Source organism: Canis lupus, chromosome 1 (assembly GCF_003254725.2).
Source record: "Canis lupus dingo isolate Sandy chromosome 1, ASM325472v2, whole genome shotgun sequence".
In the NCBI taxonomy this organism is placed as follows: Eukaryota; Metazoa; Chordata; class Mammalia; order Carnivora; family Canidae; genus Canis; species Canis lupus.
The window spans coordinates 93,715,428-93,742,096 of record NC_064243.1 but is presented as its reverse complement, the minus strand read 5'-3'; the positions used below and the strand labels follow the sequence as shown (position 1 = coordinate 93,742,096).

The following is a 26,669-nucleotide window of genomic DNA, read 5'->3' as shown; positions in this document are numbered from 1 at the left end:
GGAGTTTTGTTTTCAGTTGAATGGGTTGATGGGAGTTATGGATAAAGTATTTTCCTGTCCCATTTCCACCCAGCTGACGCATAGGGACAAAAGCACCTGGGAGACAGCTCCTTGTGGAGAACAAAGTTACTGAAGTCACAAAGGTCAGATTCAAGAAGGGAAGTCTCTGGGGTACAGAGCTTGGAAATGAGGGTGGAGGATGGAGGAGTGGCAGAGGCTGAACTGTCCACTAGCCTTTCTAATGTAGAATACAGAGAGGGATTCCAGAGACAAGGAGGAGGAACTTCCAGGGACCTGTAGAGAATGTCTTCTGTTCTCTTCCCCTCTTATCTATGGGGGAAAGAAAAGGATGCTGGATATCTTGAGGCTTGAGGGTGCTCTTAATAAAATGTGACACCTGATTCTTGCCTGGAGTTTCTGAAGGTGGGAAGGAGGTTTCCTGAAGGACCCCATGCCTGGGTGTGGGGAGGGCTGTTGGGTTGTTTTCAGGGCCTCATCCCAGGCCCTGTAGCCCTCAGTGACATCAAAGACTCCAGGGTTCCTGTGTCCTCAGGGGACACAAAACGGAGATAAGCCACAGGCACAGGGGTCCTAGGATCTTACCAAAGGCCACTTACTGGCCTGAACCAGACCCAACCTGGGGGTATTTACCTCTCCCACTGCAAGATAACTAAACTACAAGTTTACCCTATTCTGGGAGTAGGGGGACGATTAAAAAGGATATGAGATTGGAATTTCGAGTGGGACTGGACCGTGGCAGTTCCCCTAAATGTTAACCTAGAGTTATTGTATGACCAAGCACTCTTCTCCTAGAGAGGAAAATAACCAAGAGAAAATGAAATACGTATCCATACAAACACGTGTGCCCCAATGTTCATAGCAGCGTTATTAATAGCTACAAGGGGAACGAATCAATGTGCAGCAGCTGATGAATAGATAAATACACTTTGGTGTACCCATCCAGTGGAACAGCATTCAGCCTCAGAAGTGAGCAAAGTACTAATTCCATTTGCAGTGTGGATGAACCTCTAGTGAAAGAAGCCTGTCTCAAAAGATCACATGTTGTATAATTCCATGGATATGAAATGTCTATGATAGCTCCTAGAGCCAGAATGTAGTTAGTGGTGGCCTAAGACTAGGACTAGGAGGGGATGTGTTGGCATGACTGATCAGGGTATATATAGGGTTTCATATGGGGATGATGAAAATGCTGTAAATTTGATTGTAGTGGGGCACTGGGGTGACTCAGTGGTTGTGCATCTGCCTTTGGCTCAGGTCATGATCCCAGGGTCCTGAAATTGAATCCCACATCAGGCTCCCCTCAGGAAGTCTGCTTCTCCCTTTGCCTGTGTGTCTTCTTATTCTTTCTCTATGTCTCTCATGAATAAATAAATAAAATATTTTTTTTTAAATTGTTGTAATGATTGTTGCACAACTCTCTATATATACAAAAAACTATTGAATGGCACACTTTAAATTGGTGAGTTGTATGGTATGTGAATTTTACCTCAAAAAGTTGGTAAGTGACCTGGCTCTGAACTGAGTTATAAGTGACCTGCAAATTATGAAATTGGACTGAAAAATGATGAAGCTCACTCTCTACCCAACAGGTGGGGGATGGAAGGATGGATGGGGAGGCAGAGGGCCTCTTCAGCCATGTAGCCCACAGAAGCTCTTCAGAGATAAACCAAAGAAAGCAGCAGAGGAGAAGGAGACAGCGTGACAAATTCTGGTCCTCATTCCGGTCCTTTTTGCAGTCTGGCCTGTGGTTTCACCATCAGGTTTGCCTAGATAGCCAATGGAATTAACCATTTTTGCTCAGGTGTCACATCAGACTGTTCTAATAACACAAAGGAGCAGAAGAGCCTGAGGTTACCTTACTGCTGTCTGCTGACACAGGCCGGGTCTCATTTGTAGCGTGGTTGAGGGGAGGACAAGGTGGAACTAAGGAACTAAATAAGCTACACGCATCCCAATGCTGCTACTGTCTCCTGGTCCTGGCTCATCTCCGGGAGGATAGAGGGAGGCAAGACTGACTGTTGGCTCACTCTAAGATGCACCTGCAATGCTCCCAGTAACTCAGGACTGAAGGATCCCCAGAGCCAGCCAGAAATGCTGCATCCAGTTTGTGTGTATGTGTTGGGGTTTTCCTCACACCAACCAAGCAGTTCTTGTACACCAGTTAGATGTCCTACCATTCAACACAATTGAAGATGACATAACAGAAACACCTTTTTAGCTCTTATCACTTAGGAAATTCCAAGGGATTGTGGAGCTCTGTGACAGAAACAGAGACCAAAGACCAAATGTTTATTTCTTTTAGAAATCACAGTATCATCTAGCCCTTTCATCCAGGGACTTCCTAACCATTGCTCATTAGGACTATGACATGATGCCAGGACTGAATGGAGGAGGGATTCTTCTCCTAAGTCCTGGACTGATGTCCTTTGCCCATAAGAACTTTAGAAGATGCAGTGCTTGGACCAAGTGGAGCAGACACTTGAACTCAATCTCAGATAAAGGAAATAAGAAGTTCTCACATTGACTCTTGGTTTCAACTCAGTTAAAAAAAAAAAAAAAAGAAGAAAGTGAAATGATGATTCATCTTTTCAAATGTAATCAGAGATAGGAGGAGACAGCTGACTCAATGTTTTGAGGAGACTCTGACCCAGATCAGTTTTCCCCAAACCCGGCTGCACATCAGAATCCCCTGGGGAACTTTAAAAGCCTAGAGGTGCCTGGGCACTACCCCAGACCTCCTGATTGAAAATCTCCATGGTTGGGGTGCAGAAATAAGCATTTAAAAAAAACCTTAAGTGATTTTGATTAGCCAGTGTACCCTAACTGATGGCTCAGCATTAGAGAATCCCACGGTTTGATTACTTTGGTCACTGCCTTCATTGTGAAGAAAAATACTTAAAAGGGAGGAAAGAAGATGAGAACCCAAAACAAACAGTGGCTCTTGCAATATGTGCCTCATATCTGGCTGTGCTTCTTTGATTTTCTCTAGTCAGAAAAGCCAGTGTCATGATCTTCAGTTTATACACGGGGTGGGGGGAATATGCAAGCACTCTGACAGTAGGTAGTCTCCTAAGATGCCGGAGCTAGTGGCATGTGGGGATTTAGAGACCATAGTAGTCGGTCAGAGGGGTGGCAGTATGTGCAAAGTAGAGAGAGCACGGGGCATAGAGGGCAGAGAAGCTAGATTGGGCTCCACTTCTCACCAGCTGTGGAATTTGACTGCTCTGAGTGGTGGTGGTAAAACCCCTGAGCTAATAGAAAGAGTTTTGCAAATAAGATTTTCAAATTTATATAGAATGCCTTGCATTTCTTGAATTGGGTAATTAATATATAAAAGAGGGCCTTCTGGCCCCTCTTGCATAAGGGGCACGTTAAAATTTGTGACTTCTTTACTGAATGATCATTTCTACTCTGAATGTGGTGCCAGATGAGGTAGAAAACAGAAAACTAAAAGAAATTAATATGCAAGCATTGCTTTCTCTGACTGTAACTCTGAAGCCATATGGTCACATGGCTGTAACTTCCAGTTTTTCACTCCACAGAGGGTTTTTATTAATTAAACAATGTTATGTTCCTGGCATTGGGATGCAGAGGTGCACAAGACATTGTTTCTGCTGTGAGGAGCTCACGTCCAGTGGGGATAATGACAAATGAACAGAATTATTGTAGAGGGTGGTGAATGTAGGCACATAAACATCCAACTATCTCTTAACCTGTCTTGACAACTTGCCCATTGAAGGATAGTGAAGCCTGTCTCTCAGCCTGAGATAGGATGTCAGTGGTGACAGTGAGGGCAGCATAAGTGCCACACTACAAGTATCTACTAGGTCTATATATGGTATAGAGGGGACTTATTCATTTTAAGTTGGGAGGTCTAAGAAGTCTTCCTTGTTTTCCAAAAGAGGAAATTGAAGCCAAGAGGAGTTAAGTGAACAGGTAGGTGGGGGGAGGTGGGGGAGGCTGAAGAGCCTTCAGAACAAGAGGACAGAGTCCTACTCCTAGCACTGCTCGCTCCTTCTCAGACCTCCACACCTTCTGCTCCTCTCTGCAGATAAAGAGCAGGTGAACTGTATGTAGAGCAGCACAGGGGCCATGATCACAGACCTCTGTCCACTCTCTGTTTCATCTCATATCAGCCGTGGGAATTAGAACAAATGACTTTCTCTCTTGGTACCTGTTTCATTATCTGTAAAATAGGCGTAAATACAAAATGTAGAATGTTGTATAGATTAAGTGGTTTGAGACATGGAAAGTGCTTAGAAGGGGGCCTCTTAGCACATAGTAAGTACTAAGTAAGTGTTATTTATTCTTATGCTATTACATGATTGATGTGCTCAACCCATGATCATATTCGTAAAAATATGATTAAAACCTAACTCATGGGATCCCTGGGTGGCGCAGCGGTTTGGCGCCTGCCTTTGGCCCAGGGCGCGATCCTGGAGACCCGGGATCGAATCCCACATCAGGCTCCCGGTGCATGGAGCCTGCTTCTCCCTCTGCCTGTGTCTCTGCCCCTCTCTCTCTCTCTGTGACTATCATAAATAAATAAAAATTTAAAAAAAAAAAAAAAAAACCTAACTCATTTCCCCCCTCAGAATTACAATATAAAAAACTTCAATTCTTAATTGCAAAATGACACAGTATATCATTGTAAAATATATTTTAAATTTAAAAAAAGAGAAAAGAGGGGCACATGGGTGGCTCCGTCAGTTAAGCATCTGCCTTCGGCTCAGGTCACAATCCTTAAGTTCTGGAATCAAGCCCCACATCAGGCTCTGCTCACAGGAAGCCTGCTTCTCCCTCTCCCTCTGCACCCTCCTTCCCAGCTTGTTCTCTCTCTCTCTCTCTCTCAAATAAATAAATAAACCTTAAGAAAAATAAAATAATAAATAAAATAAAAATAATGAACCTTAAGAAAAATAAAAATTAAATAAAAATTAAAAAGAGAAAAGAGTATCCAAATACCCATGCCTGAGATAATACTTGCTAATACTTTGGTGAACATAATTTACTATAGCTCTCTGGACACACATATATAAACGTAATTTTGAGACGTCATTATATTAAGATGCTGCCCACTGAACTGCTTTTATCACTCATCAAAGATATTGTGAGCATCTTTCCATGTCAGTAATTATAGATCCCATGATTTCTTGTTAAACTGATGAGTATGTCATTGTATGGCTACATCACAATTTATTTAAGCCATCACTATTGATGGCCATTTATGTTATTCCCAATATTGTTGATAATACAAAACAGTAGCACTGTAAATGACCCCACCAAGTCAGCTCTGGGCCCTTGTCTGATTGTTTCCTTGGGAAAACTTGCTGTAAGTGGTATCTCTGGATCAAAGGGTATATACCTGAAGACATATGTCCCGGTAGAGTAATACATATTGTGGAAAAACAGATTAGCTAGTCACCTGGCTTGATGGCATTTACAAAGCCACTAACTTGTGGTTTTTATAGCAACTCAGGACCTAGTTGTGGGAGGGCAAGTGGGCCAGTGGTCATTTTGTAGGAGGGCAAATATTTGGAGGCAGTCTCTGCCCACAAGTTTCAAACATGTTCCTGTACCACCAGCAGGTAGTTTTTCAGATCTGAGAAGGAACTCAATGGGAGAATTTACTGATCTCATTAGGCTACCAGTGCCATACAATTTCTTTGAATATCTGGCTATTCTAGGAAGTCAGAGTAAGGAAGTTCATTTGACTGCAAACGTCACTTGACTTGAGAAACCTTCTGAGGGTATAATGTCCAAGGGTATTTTGCTCCAGTCATGTCAGAAACAGATTTTTCCTAGTCTCAAGCTTTCCTTATCACTTGGCCAATAATCCTGAGCATTTCCCTTAGCAAATAAAGCTGGAATGTACAGCAAGAAACACAAGTGGTGGCCACGAGACTCTGTACCTTCTACTGCCCAGAAAGTAATAGAAGATGAATTGAGTATGGAAAGGAAATGGACACAGGCTGGACGATATCCGGACTTGGCCAGTTCAGACGAGCTCTTCCTACAGGTGGGTAAAAGTGAAGAAACACCTGGCCCTTCACTCTAAACCAGAAGTCAGCCACTCCACTTATTTCATTCCAGCCTCCTTTCCTGACCACATTGGACCCTGTTCTAGGGTGGGACATTCCATCACACAGGCTCGGTGTGGGAGAGGACTGCTCTGGAGGAATTAATGGAGCGACCAGTCCTACTAGTAGTAATTCCTAGCTGGAGAGGAAAACAGTAATACAGCCTAACATCCACAGTCTAAATACTGCCAGGGCAATTCCCAGTACTTTATGTGTATTAACTCAATTAACTCTCACAACAACCCGAGAAGGTAGGTATGCTCGTTGGTCTCATTTTATAAATAGGGAAAGGCACTTAGAGGGTAGACCATTCGCTGAAGGTCATATATTGAGTAAATGGGAAAACTGAGATTCAACTCCCATAGTCTAGCTCCAAATTCTTTTATTTATGAGTGTTCCTCTTCATGTTTGTAATAATGGCCATCTATCTTCAACCAGACGCTCCCAAAATAATCAGAAAAAAACATATATGAGGGATAATTTTAGAGAAGCCAATGGGAGTTCTTCAGCCTGTTGGTCAAAGAGAGACCTCTTAAGAGTATCAAACCTGAAATATAGGGGCAACTGGGTGGCTCAGTCATTGAGTGTCTGCCTTTGGCTCAGGTCCTGATCTTGGGGTCCTGGGATTGAGTTCCACATCGGGCTCCTTGCAGGGAACCTGCTTCTTCCTCTGCCTGTGTCTCTGCCTCTCTCTCTGTGTCTCTCATGAATAAATAAAATCTTAAAAAAAAAACAAAACCTGACAAATGAAAGAGGATTGAATGAAGCCCCTCCTTGGCCTGTTATAAAAGAGAACAGCATCTTTAGGGGCAGAATTATGGGAATTTGTGACATTATCTGACACTGACGTATTTTGCATTAAAAGTAGGAGATACATGGGTATCTTTGCTTCAGCTCTAGTCCCTTTACCCTCCCTTCCTGTTCCCTCTGTCTTTTCCTCATAGGCTGCAGCTACTTGGTATCCAACAGGCATATATGCATTATCGATCTCTCTCACATGCAAACACTGATATGTGTGTGTATTTATATGTCCATATCATCTATCTAAATATATATACATAGATACTTCTTTTTTTTACATAGATACTTCATACGTATAAATACATCTCTACAAATTGTTAATTTTCTGAAAATGTTATTCAGTGGCCAAATTTAACAACCATTTTATTCCATATATGGCATGTCTAAAGTCATTAAGTTATGACCTCACTGTCCAATAAAACAGGAAGATAGTTGAGTTAAATGTGGTGCCTAAGGCTGTCGAAGGCCCACCCAGAGGCCTGAGCCATGACATGATACTATGAATGAAGAGACAGAGTAAGTTACTTACTGGAGTAAGTGACCCAAAAGAGTGGACAGAGTTAGTAAACTGCGGTGCATTGGCTGGAAAGGAAGGAAATTGGACTGGCTGGGAGGGCTGGCCTGAAGAGGGAGAGCAGTACATTTCCATTTCCATTATGGACACAACAGCCAGGATACTCACTCCTTGTCCAGACCCACACTGAGCAGTCAATGCCTCTTTTCCCCCTAGCAGATTTAAGGATAATCGCGGTACTTTAATTTGCCACAAGTTCACTTGCAGAAGACATTTGCTGTGTCTTTTCAGTAGATGTCTGTGTGCACATGTGCGTGTATGACATCATTCATTTCCAGTAACTTCTTGAAGTTCAAACCAGAGCACTCTCATAACTATCCTGATTTTGAGGAAGTTAGTCTTCTGTCATACTTTCCTCTCTCCACATTACCCCTTGGTTCGCCAATTGTAACTCCTCTCTTTATAAAGGCACCACACTTGAAGCTTCCCTCACTGTCCACAGAATTCCCCAGGGTCTCTCTTTCATTTAATCCAGGAGAAATATCAAAGAGAAACTTCTTTCTGAGCTCCATGACTTACATTTATAAATTGTTCTTAGTAGCAGTTTGGGTTTTTCTGGATCCACTTTTTCTAAAAGTCCCAACTGTGTTCCTAACTTAATTATCTTATTTACCCAGAAACGCCAAACCTCTTGAAGAACAATATTTATTCTTTCTAGGCAATATGATGAATCAGTTTTGGGACAAAGAGGGATCTATATCTTAGGATTCTAGGACTTATATAGAATATCCAGAAAGGATTTACGGCTGTTCACAAGGATCTCTAACATACAACAGAAGACCACAAATGGAAAGTGGGCCAAGAAAAGGGAGGGATATAAGCATAAAGCCAAACCACTGAGTCTCCTCTTCTTCCCGGGCACAAGCCAGGAGTCCATGCTCCCTGTCAGAATATACAGGCTTGTTGTGACTGAGGTACCATCTGCTTTTTCCCAGACTTATGATGCGTATCACTTGACTGTTCTCCCTGCTTCTATGCCACTTCTACATTGCGCCAAAAGTGATCTCATAACACAAGCAAGATCAATCATTTTCCTACTTAAAACACATTTAGAATGGAAACCAAACCCTTACCATGTACCCAAAGTCCTACTTGGCTCCGTTTTCAATTTCATGCCTTTCTCTCTACCTCCCTTGCTACTCTCCTGTCACTCTGGCCTCCTTTCTATTCCCCCGATCAAGTCAAGCTCAGTCTCACCTCAAAGCTTCTGCTGGATGTACACTAATTTTGTACAGCTCAGGTTAAATGTTACCTTTTCAGAGAAGTTCCTGCTCTACTCACTGTGTTTATTTTTTATTTATCTTTTTAATATTTTTGTTATTTATTCATGAGAGACACACAGAGAGAGGCAGAGACACAGGCAGAGGGAGAAGCAGGCTCCATGCAGGGAGCCTGATGTGAGACTCGATCCCAGGACTCCAGGATCACACCTTGGGCCAAAGGCAGGCTTTGAACTGCTGAGCCACCCAGGGATCCCCACTCACTGTGTTTAAAATCAGTTCCTGACCTTTTAACTTTACCTTGGTCTCATATTTATTGGTATTATTGTACTTATGTGGTCATGTATTTGTTTATTATAGATTTCCACCTCCACCCTCAGACCCTCATCTAGAGTGTGAGTTCCACGAGGCAGGAGCCATGCCATGTTTGATTTGTTCTCTCTTAAATCTTCAGGATCTACCTTGAAGCTTGACATGTAGTAAATACTCAGTAAATATCAGTCGGATGAAAAAATAAAATTGGCTCTAAGCTTTCCAAGCCACCATTGGACAGTTAATTAATATTTCCGAGATTGGGCAGTAAAACAAAACAACTTCTCCCTTGAGGAAACATAACTATTTTGGCATTAAGATCAGAGGGACAAAAAGAAAAAAAAAAAGATCAGAGGGACATTTTTTCCCTAGTGTTCCTTAGAAAGCACACTGTGTACTAAAGTGAAGAATGTCTTCATCCACATTTTTATTTTTTTATTTTTTTTATTTTTTTTTCATCCACATTTTTAGACCATACTCAATGACCAGTTTCAAAAAGCTGTTTTTGTTAAAAACAACCTGAGTAGAAGCCAATGACATTATAGCTATTTCCATTCAATGTACTCTTTGCTGGGATATACCAATACCAATATGGTTTTGTCCAGATGCTCATCTATAGCCAACACTGATAGCTCTTCCTTTCAAATTTATATACTTCTCTTTTCCCAGCTAGACTATATGTTCCAGCCTCCCTTGCAAGTGGGTATGATCATGTGACTGAATTCTAACCAATGGAGAGGAAATTATGTGCCCTGTTTCCAAACTTGGCTCATAAAAACCTTCCACTGAGCTCCCCTACCTTTTATAGTTTAATAAGCTGTAAGGAGACCCCCAAGGAAATTTTGGAAACAACATACTAAATATTACAGAGCCATTATCCATCTGAGTCCTTGAATGACTACACAGAGCAGACTGCCTACTTAGGTGGATATGGATCCTGTTTTGTTTTGTTCTTTTAAAGATTTTATTTATTTATCCATGAGAGACACAGAGAGAGAGAGAGAGAAAGAGAGAGAGAGAGACGCAGCGACATAGGCAGAGGGAGAAGCAGGCTCCCTGCAAGAAGGCTCTGATCCTGTTTTGTTTATAGAAATTTTACATGCCTAGGGACAAAACAAATTTATTCTTCCACGAACTCATGTTCAGCATTTACAGTATGCTTCAGGTTTTTTAACTCATGTAATTAACTCATGTAATCATCCTAACAGCTCTCTTAAGTGACTATTATCATTGGCTCCATTATACACATGAAGAAACAAAGAAGTTAAATAACTTACCCAAGGTCAAATAAACAGGAAGCAGCAAAACTGTAATTCAATCCCAAACAGCCTAACTCTAGAGTCTCTGTTCTCAATCACTCTACTATACTATTTTCTTTTCTTTTTTTTTTTTTTTTATTGGGGGGAGAGAAGTTAAGGTGGCATAAAATCAAATTTGTGTTATAACTTTAGAATGTTAAATGTAATCCCATGGTAATCACAAAGAAAAGAGCTATAAAATATATACCAAAAAAGAGAGAGAGAAAGAAAGGGAATTAAATGTTTTCTACAAAAAAAAATAAATAAAAAATAAAATAAATAAAAAATTAAAGCAACTCTTAAACATTTAAAATAAAACTAATACCAGTCTTTCTCAGACTTTTTGAAAAGACTAAATAAGAGAGAATACTTCCTAACTTATTCTCTGAGGCTAGTATTACCCTGATACCAAAGCCTGACAAAGACACTGCAAGAAAACTACAGACCAATATCTCTTATGAATACTGATGCAAAAATCTTCAATATACCATCAAACTGGTCAGCAATATCGCAAGTAGATTATACACCATGACCAAGTGAAATTTATTCCTGTAATGCAAGAATGGTTCAACATATGAAAATCAATAAATAATACTCCACATTAACAAACTGAAGAAAAACCCCACATGAGTCTCTGTTGATGCAGGAAAAAGCATTTGGCAATATTCAATACCATTTCATGATGAAAAAAAACATTAAAAAAACTAGGAATATAAGGAAACGATCTCAGCATAATAAAAGCCATATATTAAAAAGTCCATAGCAAATTTACTCAATGGTGAAAGACTGAAAGTACGGCAAAAATTTTTAGGAAATTGGATTTGGCAATGAGTTCCTGAATATGGCACCAAACACACAGGCTTCAAAAGAAAATATAAACTGGACTTCATATGCCATTGGATGGCATATGCCTGAGCAGTGGTATGCAGATATTCATGAAGACCCTGGCCTGCAATACCATCACCCTGGAGGTTGAGCCCAGTGACACCAACGAAAATGTGAAGGCCAAGATCCAAGATAAAGGAGGCATCCCTCCTGACCAGCAGAGGCTCATCTTTGCAGGCAAGAAGCTGGAAGATGGCCGCATCCTTTCTGATTACAACATCCAGAAAGAGTTAACTCTCCGTCTGAAGGATAGCTGTTAATTCTTCAGTCTTGAATTCTTATTGCCCAATGATGGCATTGCTCTGCACTCTGGTCATTGCCCCAATTTCAGTTTAGAAATTACCGGTTTCAGTAATAGCTGAATCGCTGGTTTTTTCAATAGCTTTTCAAAAATATATATATATATTTTTAAACAGTACCATCCTTTTTGTAAAAAAAGATTTTATTTATTTATTCATAGGAGACAGAGAAAGAGAGAGAGAGAGAGGCAGAGACACAGGCAGAGGGAGAAGCAGGCTTCACACAGGGAGCCTGATGCGGAACTCAATCCCTTGACCCTAGGATCAGGCCTTGAACAGAACGCTCAACTGCTGAGCCACTCAGGTGTCCCAGCTTTTCAAAATGTTAATAAAAGTTTTGTTGCATGGTAAAAAGAAGAAGGAAGAAGAAGGAGGAGATCCTGCAGGTGACTTGTGACCGGTGTCGTGGCAGTTTCTGCACTCAGCTCTGGATCACAGCTGCAAGCATGGGAGCCACCCCATCAGCACAGCCAGGTGAGAAGAGAGGCTGGCTCTGACATGCTGGCTCACATACAATGACATCAGTAGAACTGCCTGACCCCGACGGTGAGGATAAGGCAACTTTGAGCATTGTACCAAACTAAGTTGTTGAGGTCAAGTGTTTGTTGTAGGAGTCTAGGTGAATATAATCTAAATTAAAATTGGATTCTAAATTTTAAAAAATGTTTTTTCATTTTGCAGATCCAAAGACAATGCCAACATTGTAATAAGGTAGCCTAAACAATGGGAGAAACTGGGACATCTGGGTGGCTCAGCGGTTGAGCATCCACCTTCCACTCTGGTGGGATCCCAGAGTCTCTGCATGGGGTCCCACATCGGGCTCCCTGCATGGAGCCTGCTTCTCCCTCTGCCTCTCTCTCTATGTCTCTCATGAATAAATAAATCAAGTCTTAAAAAAAAAAAAAAAAGGAATGGGAGAAACTATTCACAAATCATATATCTGATAAGGATTAATATGCAGAACTCCTAAAAGTCAGCAACAACAAAAATCTGATTAAATATTGGGTAAAGGGCTTCAATAGACATTTCTACAAAGAAGATACACAAATAGCCAATAAGCCCATGAAAAAATGCTCAACATCACAATGCTTCCCAACATCACTGGGGAAATGCAAATCAAAACATGTCAAGATACCATCTCACACCCTAGAATGGCTACTGCCAAAAAGCCAGGAAAATAACATGTTGGTGAGGATGTGTAGAAATTGGAACACTTGCACATTGTTAGTGGGAATGTAAAATGGTACAGCCACTGTGGGAAACAATGTGGCAATTCCTCAAAAAATTAAAAATGAGATTGCCATATGATCCAGCAATTCCTATTTTGAGTATATATGCAAAAAAAATTGAAAACAGGGTCTCAAAGAGAGATTTGTATATCCATATTCATGACAGCATTATGCACAATAGCTAAAACTTGCAGGCAACCTAGGCACCCACTGTCAGATGGATGGATAAGCAAAATATAGTGCATACATTCAATGGAATATTATTCAACCTTAAAAAGAAAAGAAATCTTGACATATGCTACAACTGGATGAACCTTAAAAATATTATGTTAAGTGAAATAAGATAGTCACAGACAGACAAATACTGTGTGATTCCATGTACGTGAAATATTTTAGAGTAAATCAAAATCATAGACAGAAACCATAGATTGATGGTTGCCAGGGGCAAGGGGAAGTAGGTGATAGGGAGTTATGCCATGGGTATAAAGTGTCAATTTTTAAAACAAAAAGAACTATGAGATGGTGGTAATGATTGCACATGAGTACACTTAAAAATATACACTTAAAAATGGTTAAGATGTTAAGTTTTATGTTCTGTATATTTTACCACACACACAAAAAGCAATAGCATCATGGGAAAAAGAAAAAAGATTGTGTGAGTTAGAGTGTGGACCCCCGTGAGGGGGGAGAGAGGAGAGGATTGTGTACCCCCGTGAAGGTAGGAAGAAGAGCTTGACCTGATAAAGGTATCAGGTATTATTATTGATAATTGATATTATCCACATGGTGGAGAAATAAACCCATTTATTTGTCTTAGTATAGCAAATCCACATACCACAGCCTGGAAAAGATTTGAAACACAGCCCTACGAGATCTTTTGATCTTTGAATCAGTATAATGATCTAATTGAATTAATACATTTACAAAAAGTCATGCTGCTATAGTAAATTTTGATGATGCATCAGATATGAAGCCCAGACCCTGCAAGGTATCTTGCATGTGGCCCTGCCTCAAACCATTACCTTGTCATCCTTATGGCTCTAATGGGAGTGTCACTTATATCAGTTTAAAGCCCTGTGGAGTAAAGAAGTTTCTTAAAAGGCAGAGATTGTCAAAGTGTGGCCTGGGGGCTAAATCTGATCTACTCTCTGCTTTTGTAAATAAAGTTTTATTAGCATACAGTCACACTCTTTTGTTTATATATTATGTATAGCTGCTTTTGCACTGTAATGGTAGAGCTGAGTATCTGCAACAGAGATCACATGACCCACAAAACCTGAAATATTTGCTATCTGATCTTTTACAGAAAATTTTAAAATGCCCACCCCTATTATAAGGGAGTAGGGAGGAAGGAAGGATAAAGGGGACAGGTTGGAGGCTCACTGTGGGGATCTTGAATGGGGAGAACAAGGTGTTTGTTCAGACTTTATCCTTCCTTCAGTGAGGAGCCACCATAGTACTAAGAAAAGACTATGACAGAAATATATTGAAAGAGAATTAATTAGTGGCTTTATTATTTTTTTATTTATTATTATTAGTGGCTTTATAAAAAATGTTGAGAAAATGAGGGCTAAAAACAAAAGGCAGGGAGCATGATTAGGAGAAACCTGCAGTTATTCAAACTGAAGTGGTTAGGGTCTGGAGCAGACACTGTTGGTTGTCTGCTACCATTCAAACTCCAATTTTCCGTGGCAGCAAGGCCCTGACTTTGTTAAGGTATCTATCCTTATGTGACCCAGAGAAAGATGATCTCATCCCTGGCTCCTGGGTAAATCCTTGCCAACAATTGGTTTCAGGGGTGGGTAAATGACCCGGTTACGGCCAATGAGACCCACAAGGTATGCTCTGCTGGGTGTGGAAAGTGGAACTACCATTGCTGTCTTGATATAAGCTTGAGTATAGAGTCAACCACCCAGTAGAGTGGGGCCAAGAGGATTGCAGAGAAATAGAGACAGAGCCATTCTACCTGTATATTTCTTGCTATTTAAGATAATCATCTTCCTATTGTTTAAGCCAATATGAACATCCTAACATAAAGGCCAAGAGAGTATCAGTAACAGAGAGTTCACAAAAGAAGTAGTTGGAACAAGGGATTTGTGAAAGAGGATTAGATCAAAATTGAAGCTCAGCTATGGGAAAAAGGGAGGAGTAAATTTGGTCCTGAGATTTTTGTTCTGGTGACTGGGAACCTAAAATCCATGAACAGAAATGGGGAAGTGATGGGCATGGCCCACTGTCTTTGTTTTAGTCAAGTTATTGTCCTGTGAGGCCGATAGACATCCCAACAGGGGATCTGCTTTGCATATTGCTACATGACTCTACTCCAAACCTGAGAACATGAGACAAAGTTTATTTGATCCTACAGTACTGTAGCTGTGAGCAAACACTTTAGGAATGCAGTTTTATGCAATATTTTTTTTTATTATAGGTATTTAAGTTATAATAGAAAGGATGTATTGAGAAAGGATGTATTGTCCCATAGTGGTGGTTAGATTGGAATAAAATCACTTCCTTGTAGAATTCAAATACCCATTTTTTTTCAGGGTGAGAGAGCAAAATATTTTTCTAAAATTAGAGTTCACTGAATTTATAGTAGAAAAAATACATTTAGGTATGCATAAGTAAGTGTAACTTAATTTATTTTTAAAAAATATACTAAATCCTATGTTCATCTACTTTTGAAATAATGCACAAGGAAGAGAAGATATCCAATAAACCAGTAAATGGTGGGTATGTTTTTATACTTTTATAAAGAGACAAACACATTTATTCAGACTGAATAAAGATTTGGGGTGAAAATGGGTAAAACAGTAGGAGACAGAGATGCAGTATCTTTTCATTGCATGAATCCCCCCAGCTGTCACGGTAATAGCCAGGACTGCAAGTAAAAATCACGACCTCAAGCATTGTCCTAGTTCCAAGAGGAAAATTTCAAACTCATTAATACTGCTTTAACAACATTTTCTAGACAGAAACAAAATAAAACAAAAACCAAAAAAACAAACAGGTTGATCAATGTAACAGAACAGAGTCCAGGAATAGATAAATAGATACATAGATATAGATACAGTCAACTGGTTTATTGATAAAATGACACTGCAATACAGTAAGGGAAAAGATGGTCTTTTCAATAAATGGTGTAGGGACAACTGGTTATCCATATAATTTTGTAAAAATGTACTTTAACCCCCTACCTCACATGATGTGTAAAAAAATTAATTTCAGAAGGACCGCAGACCTAAATGTGAAAAATAGTCACTATTTAGAAGAAAACATGGAAAGAGGTCTACTTGATGTTGGAGCAGGCAAAGTTTGGTTAAACGGGACCCACAAAAAAATAAAGGGAAAAATTGGTAAGTAGGACTATATAAAATCAAGGGCATTTTGTTCATCAAAAAGACCCCATTAAGAAAAAGAATAGACAACACATAACATGTGAATATATCCGACAAATGACTTATATGTAGCATTTGATAAGAATTCCTATAAATCAATGATAGACAAATCTAATTAAAAAAATGAACAAAACATTTAAAAAGACACTTCCTAAAAACGTATTGCAACATGGCTGATAAACACATAGAAAAGAGCTCAACTCCATTAGCCACCAAGGCAATGCAAATTAACACCATAATCTGATGTCTGCAGATTCACGAGAATGCCTAAAATAAAAGCAACAACATGCCAGATTTGGGTGAGAATCTGGAGCAACTGTGGTTCCCATACAGTGATATGGGGAATGCAAATTGGTACATTTCCCAACATTTCCATACCATTCCCCAAAAATTCTCTCTCATGTATGTATATACCAATGATTCTGCAACGGAACTTACCAGATATGTACTGAACAGAAATGAGTTCAAAGGTTCATCAAAGACATAGACTGCAATATCTAGAGCAGCACTAGTCAGATTAGCCCCCCATTGCCTGGAAAAACAAAAATGTGCAGGCAAACAAACATCAGACTGCTTCTGGAGTTGTTCAATTCAGGTAGGTATCAATATGCTATGCTGGTCCAATAGTACTAAACTTTGAAACCTCTTCATTAACATGATTCATAAATTATTCAAGTGTAGTGTAGTACGGAGTTTAAGACCTTGGGCTTTAGGATGTTAGCATCCTGCAGCCGGAGCTTCCTAGACACGTGATTTTGATCAAGTTATCTAAACTTTTTTGTTCCTCCATTTCTTCATCTGTCAAGAAGAGATAGTAACAGTACTTTCCTCATAGGTTTTTTGTTTCTTTTTGGAAGACTAATTGAATCAATACACACAAAGGCATGGAAAATATTGCCGAAGTGGTACTACATATTTTTTAAGATCTTAATACTATTTATTAAATCCTTTTATATGTTCTAGTGCTCTGATATGGCACTAGAATGGATGCAACCACAAAAATACCACATTTGGGTTAGAATCAATGAAGCACGAAAATACATGAACTAACTTTGCAAAGATTTGATAAAACAGGACTTCAGTGGTAGAGAGTATAAAAGTTGAGTTCAAACTGCTTCAATTATTTTCTGATGCATCTGTGTTATGAAACACAGTTTCTGACTGTGTTATTTGTGTCTTTTGTTTTGTTTTAGGAAGAGGAAGAGCTATGCTCATAACGTATGTTTCAGTCTTTGTGTTTTTAAGGGCAGCGTGGATGACTCGTGTTGGGGTAATCTCTCTCTCCAAAGCCTAGCAGATACAGTAGGTGCTGAATGAATGTTCAAATAAAGAGGACAAGTTCTCACTTACAGTGTGCTCAGTTCTGTTTAGTTAGAAACCAACCAGGGTCATTGTTTTGCTATCATTTGTTTTCAATTTGACTAAAGAATAGGCAGAAATATTTAACTTGAGGTGTAAAAAGAGGAATTGCTCTATACTAGAAAATTGCTCTAAACTAGAAATTTGTTGTAAAATTACCAAGGAGTGGAGCATCTTTCTTTAAAAACAAAACACAGCTATCCAAGTGAACATTTTCCAAATTTTCCCTAAATAAGTTACATTGTCTAAGTAATTTCTACTTTATAGTAGCTCAGCATTTACTGACATGAGAGACCCAGATGAAACAAAAATGGATCAATGCCAAAATTTTAAATGTGCAAATTGAAAAAGAACAGAAATTCTAGTTAATTTTAACATAATGAAAAATTCCAAAATTATTAAGATGATCAAATTAGATCTTCAACCCAGCACAACTTTAATTAACAGTTATTTTACTTTGTAGTAAGAAAAATTAAACATTTCAGCTTTAAATTTTTTATTTTTAAAAATAAAGTTTTAATAATAAATACCAAATTAATGTCGATTTATTATTTTTTTTTAATTTATTTATTTGAGAGAGAAAGAGACAGCATGAGTGAAGGGAGAGGCAGAGGGAGAGGGCAAAGCAGACTCCCCGCTGAGCAGGGAGCCTGATGCCGGGCTCAATCCCAGGACTCCAGGATCACGACCTGAGCCAAACGCAGACACTTCACTGACTGGGCCACCCAGGCATCCCGGAAAATTAATTTTTATTTAAAAAATGGTTTTAAAGTCATCCATAATAATACCAGCCTGGTTAGATTCACAGCTCTTGAAACTTAAAATATTAAAATATTTTAATAAATTATTTCTTGGCATCCATACTATCAATACACAAACTGATTGCACCATGCTTTCTGCTAAGCACATTAGAGACCTCACTCCATTTTACCCAAGGAAACAAGCTCACTGAAGTTAAATGACATACCCAAAGTCATAGAGTTAACCAGACTGGAACTTGGGGTCTGCCTCCAGGTCCCTAAGCAACCTTTGATTCTTCTCCAAATATGCATACATTTCTCAGTACAGCTAGATTTTTTTCCCTTCCATAGTCACCCCGAAATGAAGCAAGTTTTAGAGCAGTTGTAGGTACAAACAAGGATTTGTTGTTTTTGTCTTTGGTTTTCAGTTTTCTTCTAGATGCCTGAATCATTTTAATCCAGTTTTAAAGTCCTCGAGCCTCTTCAGTGTCCTAGAAAAAGACCATTTTGTTTGGTCTCATATATGTTAGCATTTATAACTTATTTCAAGCTTGCTAAGAGACGTGGTTTACAGATAAAGACTGTTGAGAGTCATTTGTTGTTGCTGATATCAGCTTTTTTATTATTCAGGCTTGACGTGGCATTTTCTTCAATTCTCACGGCAAAAACAGTTCTTCTAATCAGTTTCAGTTATGTAAATTTTGTTGTCTATTGAGTAACTTCTCCGTGATCTTGCTTTTTTTTTTTTTTCTTTCATTTTTCACAACTGCAGAGAATTGAGGTGAAACAGATTTTGTGGTTTGTCAAAGATGGGATGCTTGACCTTTGGGCAGACAGCAAAGCTTCCCATGGAGAAGCCACGCCTAAGTTTGGAAGATTTTGATAGCCACCAATAAGCCCCCCAAAACTTTCACCTTGCCGTTATGCAAAAACTTTACTTGGGGTAAAACTCAGTTCTCAGAGTGAATACATATGTTGGGATCATTCTTGCAAGTTTCCCCAAGGTCCAAATGTTGTAGTTATTTCATATCTATGGAAGCATATCTCCTGTCTATAGTACCATAAACAATGGGTTAATTTGGTCTGTTCATTCTTTATAATAGTATCATATATTATCATGTGGATCCAAATCCACAGCTGCTTACATCAGAGCCCATAAATAAATTGATTGTGCTTCACCATACTCGAGGCTGTACTGGTAGTGAAATAATTGAAAATTAGGGAAAACGCAAATGAAAAAAAAAAAAATTCAGTCCAGCTGGGTTCAAGTCCAGCTGGGTTGAATTTAGTTGGTTAAACTCCTTCATCACTGATGTTTATATTTGGTTTTATACATTAATGAGTTATCATTTCCTTACAAGTATGTAAAAATTCCTGGAAGGCAAATAATTGAGTACAGACTTTAAAAATTATAATTTATTTGGAATACGTAATATGTTCACATGATTTAAAAGTCAAAAGGTCCTACCAGTACAATTCTCCCACTAGGAACCCAATCTGCCACTCCAAAAGCAACCAGTCTTAATAGCTTCTTATGCATCCTTTCAGATATAAATTTTTTGAATATACAAGTAATTGTGTATCTACATTTTTTCCCTTTTTTAAAAGATTTTATTTATTTATTCATGAGACACACACACACACACACAGAGAAAGAGAGAGAGGGGCAGTGACACAGGCAGAGGGAGAAGCAGGCTCCATGTAGGGAGCCCAGTGTGGGACTCGATCCCGGGGTCTCCAGGATCACGCCGTGGGTGGAAGGTGGTGTTAAACCGCTGAGCCAACCGGGCTGCCCCATTTTTTTCCTTTTTAAAAAATGCAAAATTTGTATCTGGAAGGATACATAGAGTTACATAATATACAAAATACTAAGTAACTATCTGTGCAATACATAATTAATATAATATACAAAGCAAGCATACTGTACCCTCCTTTTGTATTAAACAACATTAAATGTATCTCAAAGACCTGTTTCATATCAGTACAGAAAGAACTTCCTTATCTGTTTATGTGGCTGTCTAATATAGCATTTTCTTGTTTGGATTGTGCCACCCCATTTATTTAACCAGTTCCCTCTTGATGGACATTTGGGTTATTTCCAGTGTTTTGCTATTATAAACAATGCTGTAATCCTCACACATATATCATTTTTCACATATGAGAATGTAACTATAGGGTAAATTTCTGTAAGTGAAAATCCTAGGTCATATATAATTCTGATAGATATTGCCAAATTACCCTTTTCAGAGGTTGTACCAATTTACATTCTCACTAAAATGTCAGGGATCACAAATTTTCTATCATTAAATTTATCTCATATGCAAAAAAAATAAAAAATAAAAATTAAAAAATTAAAAAAGAAGCTGCTCTCCATATGCTATGGCCTGGATGTCTGTGTGCCCCCAAATTCACATGCTGAAATCCTACCCCTAAAGATGATGGGGACTTTGGAAGGTTCTTAGGTCATGAGGATGAAGCTCACATGAATGGGATTAGTGTTCCTATGAAAGAGACCCCACAGAGGTCCCGTGCACCTTTTACCGTGAGGGGACAGCTAGAAGGTGCCAGTTACAAACCAGGAGGAGGATCCTGATCATAATACAACCAACCATGTGGGCTCCCCAGAAAGGTCAGAAATAAATTTGTTGTTTATAAGCCACCTGCTCTGTGGTATTTTGTTGTAGTAGCCTTAACAGACTAAAAACACATCATCAGTGGTAGCATCTTCTCCATTCTCCAGTGTCCAAGTTGAATGTGGCCTCATTGATGAGCTTCCTAGCACCTGGGATTTCCTCCATCCCTGACTTTATAACATTTGCTGGCCTCTCTTCTCACTGTCCGGAGACAGTTCCTTAAAGTCTCATATTTTCTAGCACTTGAATTATTAGTTAATTCTTCTTGAATTTATATATCATGTCTTCAGTTGGATGGTAAGCTCCAGAGGAGCATCAGCCACATTTAATATCTTTGACTCCTCTGCAATGCTTTGTGAATGCCTGGCCTATAGAAGTTGTCCAATGAGGAACTGAGATGCAGTGAGATGTTGGTAGTGGAATTGTGGAAAATGTCAGTGGAATTTCAAGTATGAAAGTGCTACTTTTTGTGTCTCAGCACTGGCATGGACTGGGGAAGGGAAATCAACTCTTAGGCTACAAAGAAGGGAAGCAGAGGTAGGGAGAAATACATGAGGGAAAACCAGATTAGTATGTTGAGATTTGCCATTATCCTACCACAGAGCCTTCTTCTGGTAAACCCATTTGCTTCTTGAGAACTGTCCTCCTCCAAAATACAGGCATTTGGGACACCATCCTAACTCGGTGTCACCACCATTATAGTCATCCCTAGTGGACTCAGAGCACCAAATCTGAGAGTGTGTGATCCAATCTGAGAGTGTGGTCTCCAGTCCAGAGATTATGCAGGATTAGAGATTTGCTTCCTTTTACCTCCCCTTGAACCAGAATGCTGCTGCCTATTATCTTAGGCCTAACCTTGTAGTGGGTGTCCCTTCAGCAGGTCATAGGGTCTTAACATTTCTGACCTCCCCTTCCCATCTGGATCATCCCCTGGTTTGCCATCTGACGTGAGGGACTGAATTCTGAGGCCTGGGTGTGACCTCACTCCACTCCCATCTCCCTAGCTTTGACTATCCTTTTCTGCAAGAGATCTGAAGAGGCCACACTGACTGGTGTGCAAGTCAGGAAGGAATCTGTTTACTGGTTTCTTTGAATGGATATGGATATTCTAAACTGCCTGTCCATCCAATTCCACTTTTCTATATGATAGGATCCGCAATACTCTCATAAATCTGGAAAACGGAGCCAAATAATGATAGCTTAATTAAGAAATCAAGAAGTATCCATTTCAGCCAATTTGGCCACTTACTCTCTATTGAAAATTACATCATAGTCTTATATACATTACTTTTAAATGGCCATTTTATATTTTTCATTTGAAGGAAAAGACATAAGTTAATAATCAGCAAGAATTACAATAAAAACTGCTACTTGGTATATCTCATCATGAGCCGATGCTATTTAATGAGAGAATATATGTAATCCCAGTGTCTAGCACGGAGTACATGTCGATTGATGGTAATTACCACAACTATTGATGATAAAACCCCACCACTAACAACTGTTTCAATTTCTTCAAATCTTAATTTCTTTTAAAATATAAATAATTCTGGAAATATTTAAATTTTAATAGGGGTAAGTTGGTTTATTACATTAATTTCCTTTAAATTCCGGGGACCCGGGCCAGGGAAAAATTATAAAAACGGAATGTATCTGTCTTGACAAACGTGATCAGTAACAGCAACAGTGCAAAAGTTAATTTTGAATTCTAATTTTTAAAATAGTAATCTATATGTTTTCTAAAATAGATAAAAATATATTTGACCCACTTGCAGCAGATAGTTGCATGCTTATAAAAAGGACTGGAGTAAAACTTTAATGAAAGCCTATAGTTCATTTTCAGGCCTATTTTCCTATAATATGAGCCCCCTGCCCTTCATTGTCACAAAATTCCAGCCAGAACCTTGGCCACTATAGCCAGCCAGGAAGACTGGTCATAAAGCTGAGATGTCCCACCACCCAGCACCCACTTAGCTGGCATAAATATCATGTCATCATCATTTCTACAGAGATACTGATATTATTTCTTTAAAAACATCTAGCATCCAACATACAGTCTTAGGAATAGTCATCGTCCTCATCTTTTGAGAGTGTCTGATTCAGAGAAATGATCACAAGTCTCTTTAAAGTGAGCTTAATGACTCAGCAACTGAGAGACCAACACTTCTTTGAATGACAAGTGTTGTCATGTTTGACTTCAAACTAGAAATTTTTATGGCCCCACCCTAGACCAGGCCTCAAGCCTCTCCTTGATTTCATGTTCGATGTCTCACTTCCTTTTCAGAATGTGAATTCTGGAATACATCCAGCTTTATAGGCGCTAGGTTGCATATCCACGTTTACTGATCTGAGAAGAGTGATCTGTGAGGAAAGCCCCTTTGTTTCCTTAGAGCTGTTTTGGGGACCACTCCTTCTCTCTCACCCTCCCTCCTGCAGATCTTCAATTTGTACAACACAATTTTGACTCTTTTCTTGATATTGTCCTCAAAGAAACTACAGAGTAAGAGAGAATGAAAGTTTTCAATGCGTTCTTTTGAAAAAACTACTTTTTTTTTTTTTTTTTTGTATTTTTTCATTGCACAGAACTAAGAGTAGGCTGCATAAACAGCAGCCATGAAGTGAAGAACTAGGAAGATAGCTGAGATATCCCCCATAACTTTTCCCACCGGGACATTAAACTGGCTGTGGTTTTATGAGGCCTAGAAAACAAGACAATGGACATGGTGGTGCACCAAGGAATAAAATAAATAAAAATATTTTATTAAATTAATGCAGATGTAAACAATGACAATTAAAATGTAGAACTAAGTATCATTTCTGCCTATGTCATTTAGAGTAAAACACAAGACAAGAGGATAAAGTGCCTGACAAATTCAACACCACAAAGAGGAATGGAGTAAGCTCAGTCAGAATCCTTCCTTGTACTTCACAAAGAATGTTGTCATGCAAACGAGGGACACCGTACAAACGAACATGTACAAAAGGTAACAATGAGTTCTGTTAGAGACTCTGTTTCTTCAGCTTTGCTATGTGGCAAAATGAAGGTTTTCTTTGTCGATAATCCAGGTAAATGGCCAAGAGAGAAGGAAGACACAGGACCTCCTGGGAGGCACATGAACCTCAAAGCCTTTGAAAAGCAACGTCTTAGATCTATGTAGTGATGAGAACTGGTGGGACTCAGAGGTTCAGGCACAGCTCATGACCTTTTTTAAGCACAGGTGAGAGTCAAGGTACACTACTGGAATTTCCAAAAACAAACAAACAAAAAAACACCCATGTAATTTCACAACTGCAATATCAAAATCTAGTTTTCACTCAAGAGAAAACAGATAGGAAAAAAAACACAAGTTCCATACAGGATTCTGTCGAACAGAATTGGTAATAAGTCAGTCGTTAGGACTAGGTTGAGCCAGTGTACCCTGGAGAACCCAAGTGTCTCACTTTGAGAAACACAAAATAAACCAAATCCAAACTCAGTCATGGAGCAAGCACTCAACAAATGCTGGTTGTTCAAATGTCAATGAAGCACATACTTAGTATGTAGTAAGTCTTATAAAAGTAATAACAGGCTATGGAAAAGCTAATCTAGAAATAAATAAGACCCAGTGCCTGACTTCTGGGAACTTCACATTTGTTCCAACGGCACCATAAGAAGTAATATATTAAATAAGAATAGCCAAGTGCACAGCAGGTGAATAGTGTGTTACCATTTATGCAAAAAAGAGGAAGAAATAAAAAATATATTTTTATATGTATTTCTACATACATTCCTAGAATATCTTTAGAAGACTATAAGAACAAAAGGCAAGAGTTGGTTGCTTCTGGAAAGAAAAACCAGGTATCTAGGAGGATGGAATGGGGACTTTTTAATGTCTCCTCTTGGACTTTCTGAATTTTGAATCATGGAAAGGTATGAATTCATACTTCAATTGCACTTATATATATAAAAAAAAAGAAAGAACCACTGAGCAATACCAACACCATATACATAAATGTCAGATTGCATGGCAAAGGCAAATAAATCAGATGTAAATATAATAATATTTTGAAAAGGCATTCGAGAGCTACTTTCCACAATTTTTTAAAAACACTGACTTATCTCCTAAACTAAAATCACTTTGATTAAAATGTATTTTCGACTTGCAAGGAACACACTGACGAGACGCCCTGGGGGGTATGCCCCCCGCCCTTTGGGAGCCTTTCTAGACTCTCCTCTTCATGCCATCATTCTCCTCCAACACCTTATACTATGACACTGCACTATACTGAAATGATGAATTCTCTTATCAGTCTCCCCCATGATACTGCGAGCTCCTGGGGAGAGAGGTACTTTGTCTTGCTTAGTCACCACCTGGCATAGTGACATGGCTGCTTCCTAAATGTTTGCTGAATGAATGAATTTCTTAAAAGACAGCTCTAGGGGATCCCTGGGTGGCTCAGCGGTTTGGCGCCTGCCTTTGGCCCAGGGCGCGATCCTGGAGTCCCGGGATCGAGTCCCACGTCAGGCTCCCGGCATGGAGCCTGCTTCTCCCTCCTCCTGTGTCTCTGCCTCTCTCTCTCTATGTCTATCATAAATAAATAAATAAATCTTTAAAAAAAAAAAAGACAGCTCTAGGCTGTATTCTAAAGGCGGGGGGCGGGGTACAGTTGTGGACATCCAGGGTCTGCTATTTACTCTCTCAGGCAAGTTACTCGATCTCTTCGCGCTCTCCACTGTGAAATGGTACAGTAAGAGTTCCTACCACAACACAGTTGTCCTAGGCATTAAATGAGATTCTGTGTAGGATCCCACACAGTGGTTTACACTGATATTTAAAATGGAACAGATACTGCAGTAACATATATTACCTTCAGGTCTGAGAAGATAATTAGGGTCAACCAAAGTACTGGAGGGTTAAATAAGGCAACGAATATCCTATAGAAATCATGGGTCTGTTCTCCTTGTTTCCCATGTCCTGGCGGCTGTGGAGGATACCAAACACCTTATAAATACTACACGTTTTATTGAACACACACAACTCACTAAGCAGTAAATGTAGTTTTGTGACAAAATTTTAACTTCTACTACAATGTGTCTTCCAAAGAAATCACTCACAACCACACTCACACGACAAGACTCCAAAGACTCAAAATAAATAGAAATAACATCCTTAAATACTGTTGCAACACTGGGACCTTCAGTCACACAGATGACAAATAGAGACGTTGAGCGAAGGCAAAGTGCACTTCTGCAGGAACTGACACATTAAATCAGGGAATCGCAACTTGTTTTCCTAGGATGAGCGATGGACGGTTCATGGGGAGGTTCCTCTTCCAGAAGTGTCCTTCCTTTCTTTTGTAGGTGCCTGTGATTCTCCCAGTCGTTTTGAAGTGCCAAAGTCTCCTTGCAGGCTACCTCCTCTACTCTTTATTACTTTGTTCTCCTCCTCTTCTCTCCCACCTTCCACTGGTCACCACTTGGGCCTTCTGAGCCCTATGTTGCCTGCAGCTTGCCTGGCCCTCTGCACTGCTCTGGTCATGAGTAGCTCTGCTGAACTCAAACCACAGGCCGAGAATCCCTGCTTTAAGATCAGGAGTTTCCATGCTGGATTATGTCTCTTCAAATTGTATATCTAGAGAACAATAATGACAAACATAACTCATATTTCCTAGATGATATAATAAATTTGCATATTTACACAATTATCTTTATATAATAAAGGAGGACCAACCACCTGGCTTGCCCATGTTTGTTCTGGCTTTGAAAACTGAGACTCTCATATCCTGAAAAACCCCTTAATTCCGGGCAAATGTAGAGAAGTGGTTGGTCACCCCTAGGACACT

At 39.3% G+C, this 26,669-nt stretch overlaps 1 protein-coding gene and 1 long non-coding RNA gene across 13 annotated transcripts in view; one reads left to right on the top strand and one right to left on the bottom strand.

The window, feature by feature from the left end:
* LOC112644824 (uncharacterized) overlaps window positions 1-26,669 on the top strand; it is a 47,456-nt gene that overhangs the window by 15,913 nt on the left and 4,874 nt on the right. The window contains exons 2-3 of one of the 4 annotated variants that reach the window (XR_007401671.1): window positions 5,877-6,040; window positions 15,945-23,830. This is a non-coding gene — a long non-coding RNA (uncharacterized LOC112644824). Of the gene's footprint in view, window positions 1-1,610; window positions 5,433-5,876; window positions 6,041-15,944; window positions 23,831-26,669 lie in introns of those variants that run through there. The other 3 variants (XR_004813381.2, XR_003126781.3, XR_003126780.3) reach the window with 3 other exon arrangements.
* The window catches only part of CD274 (CD274 molecule), a 144,316-nt gene continuing 141,232 nt past the window's right edge, over window positions 23,586-26,669 (bottom strand). For all 9 annotated transcript variants that reach the window (XM_025423523.3, XM_025423525.3, XM_025423526.2 and 6 more), the window contains one exon: window positions 23,586-26,458. In XM_025423523.3, the coding sequence (XP_025279308.1) occupies window positions 26,436-26,458 (23 nt within the window). In that variant the 3' untranslated portion in view covers window positions 23,586-26,435. The remainder of the gene's footprint in view (window positions 26,459-26,669) is intronic.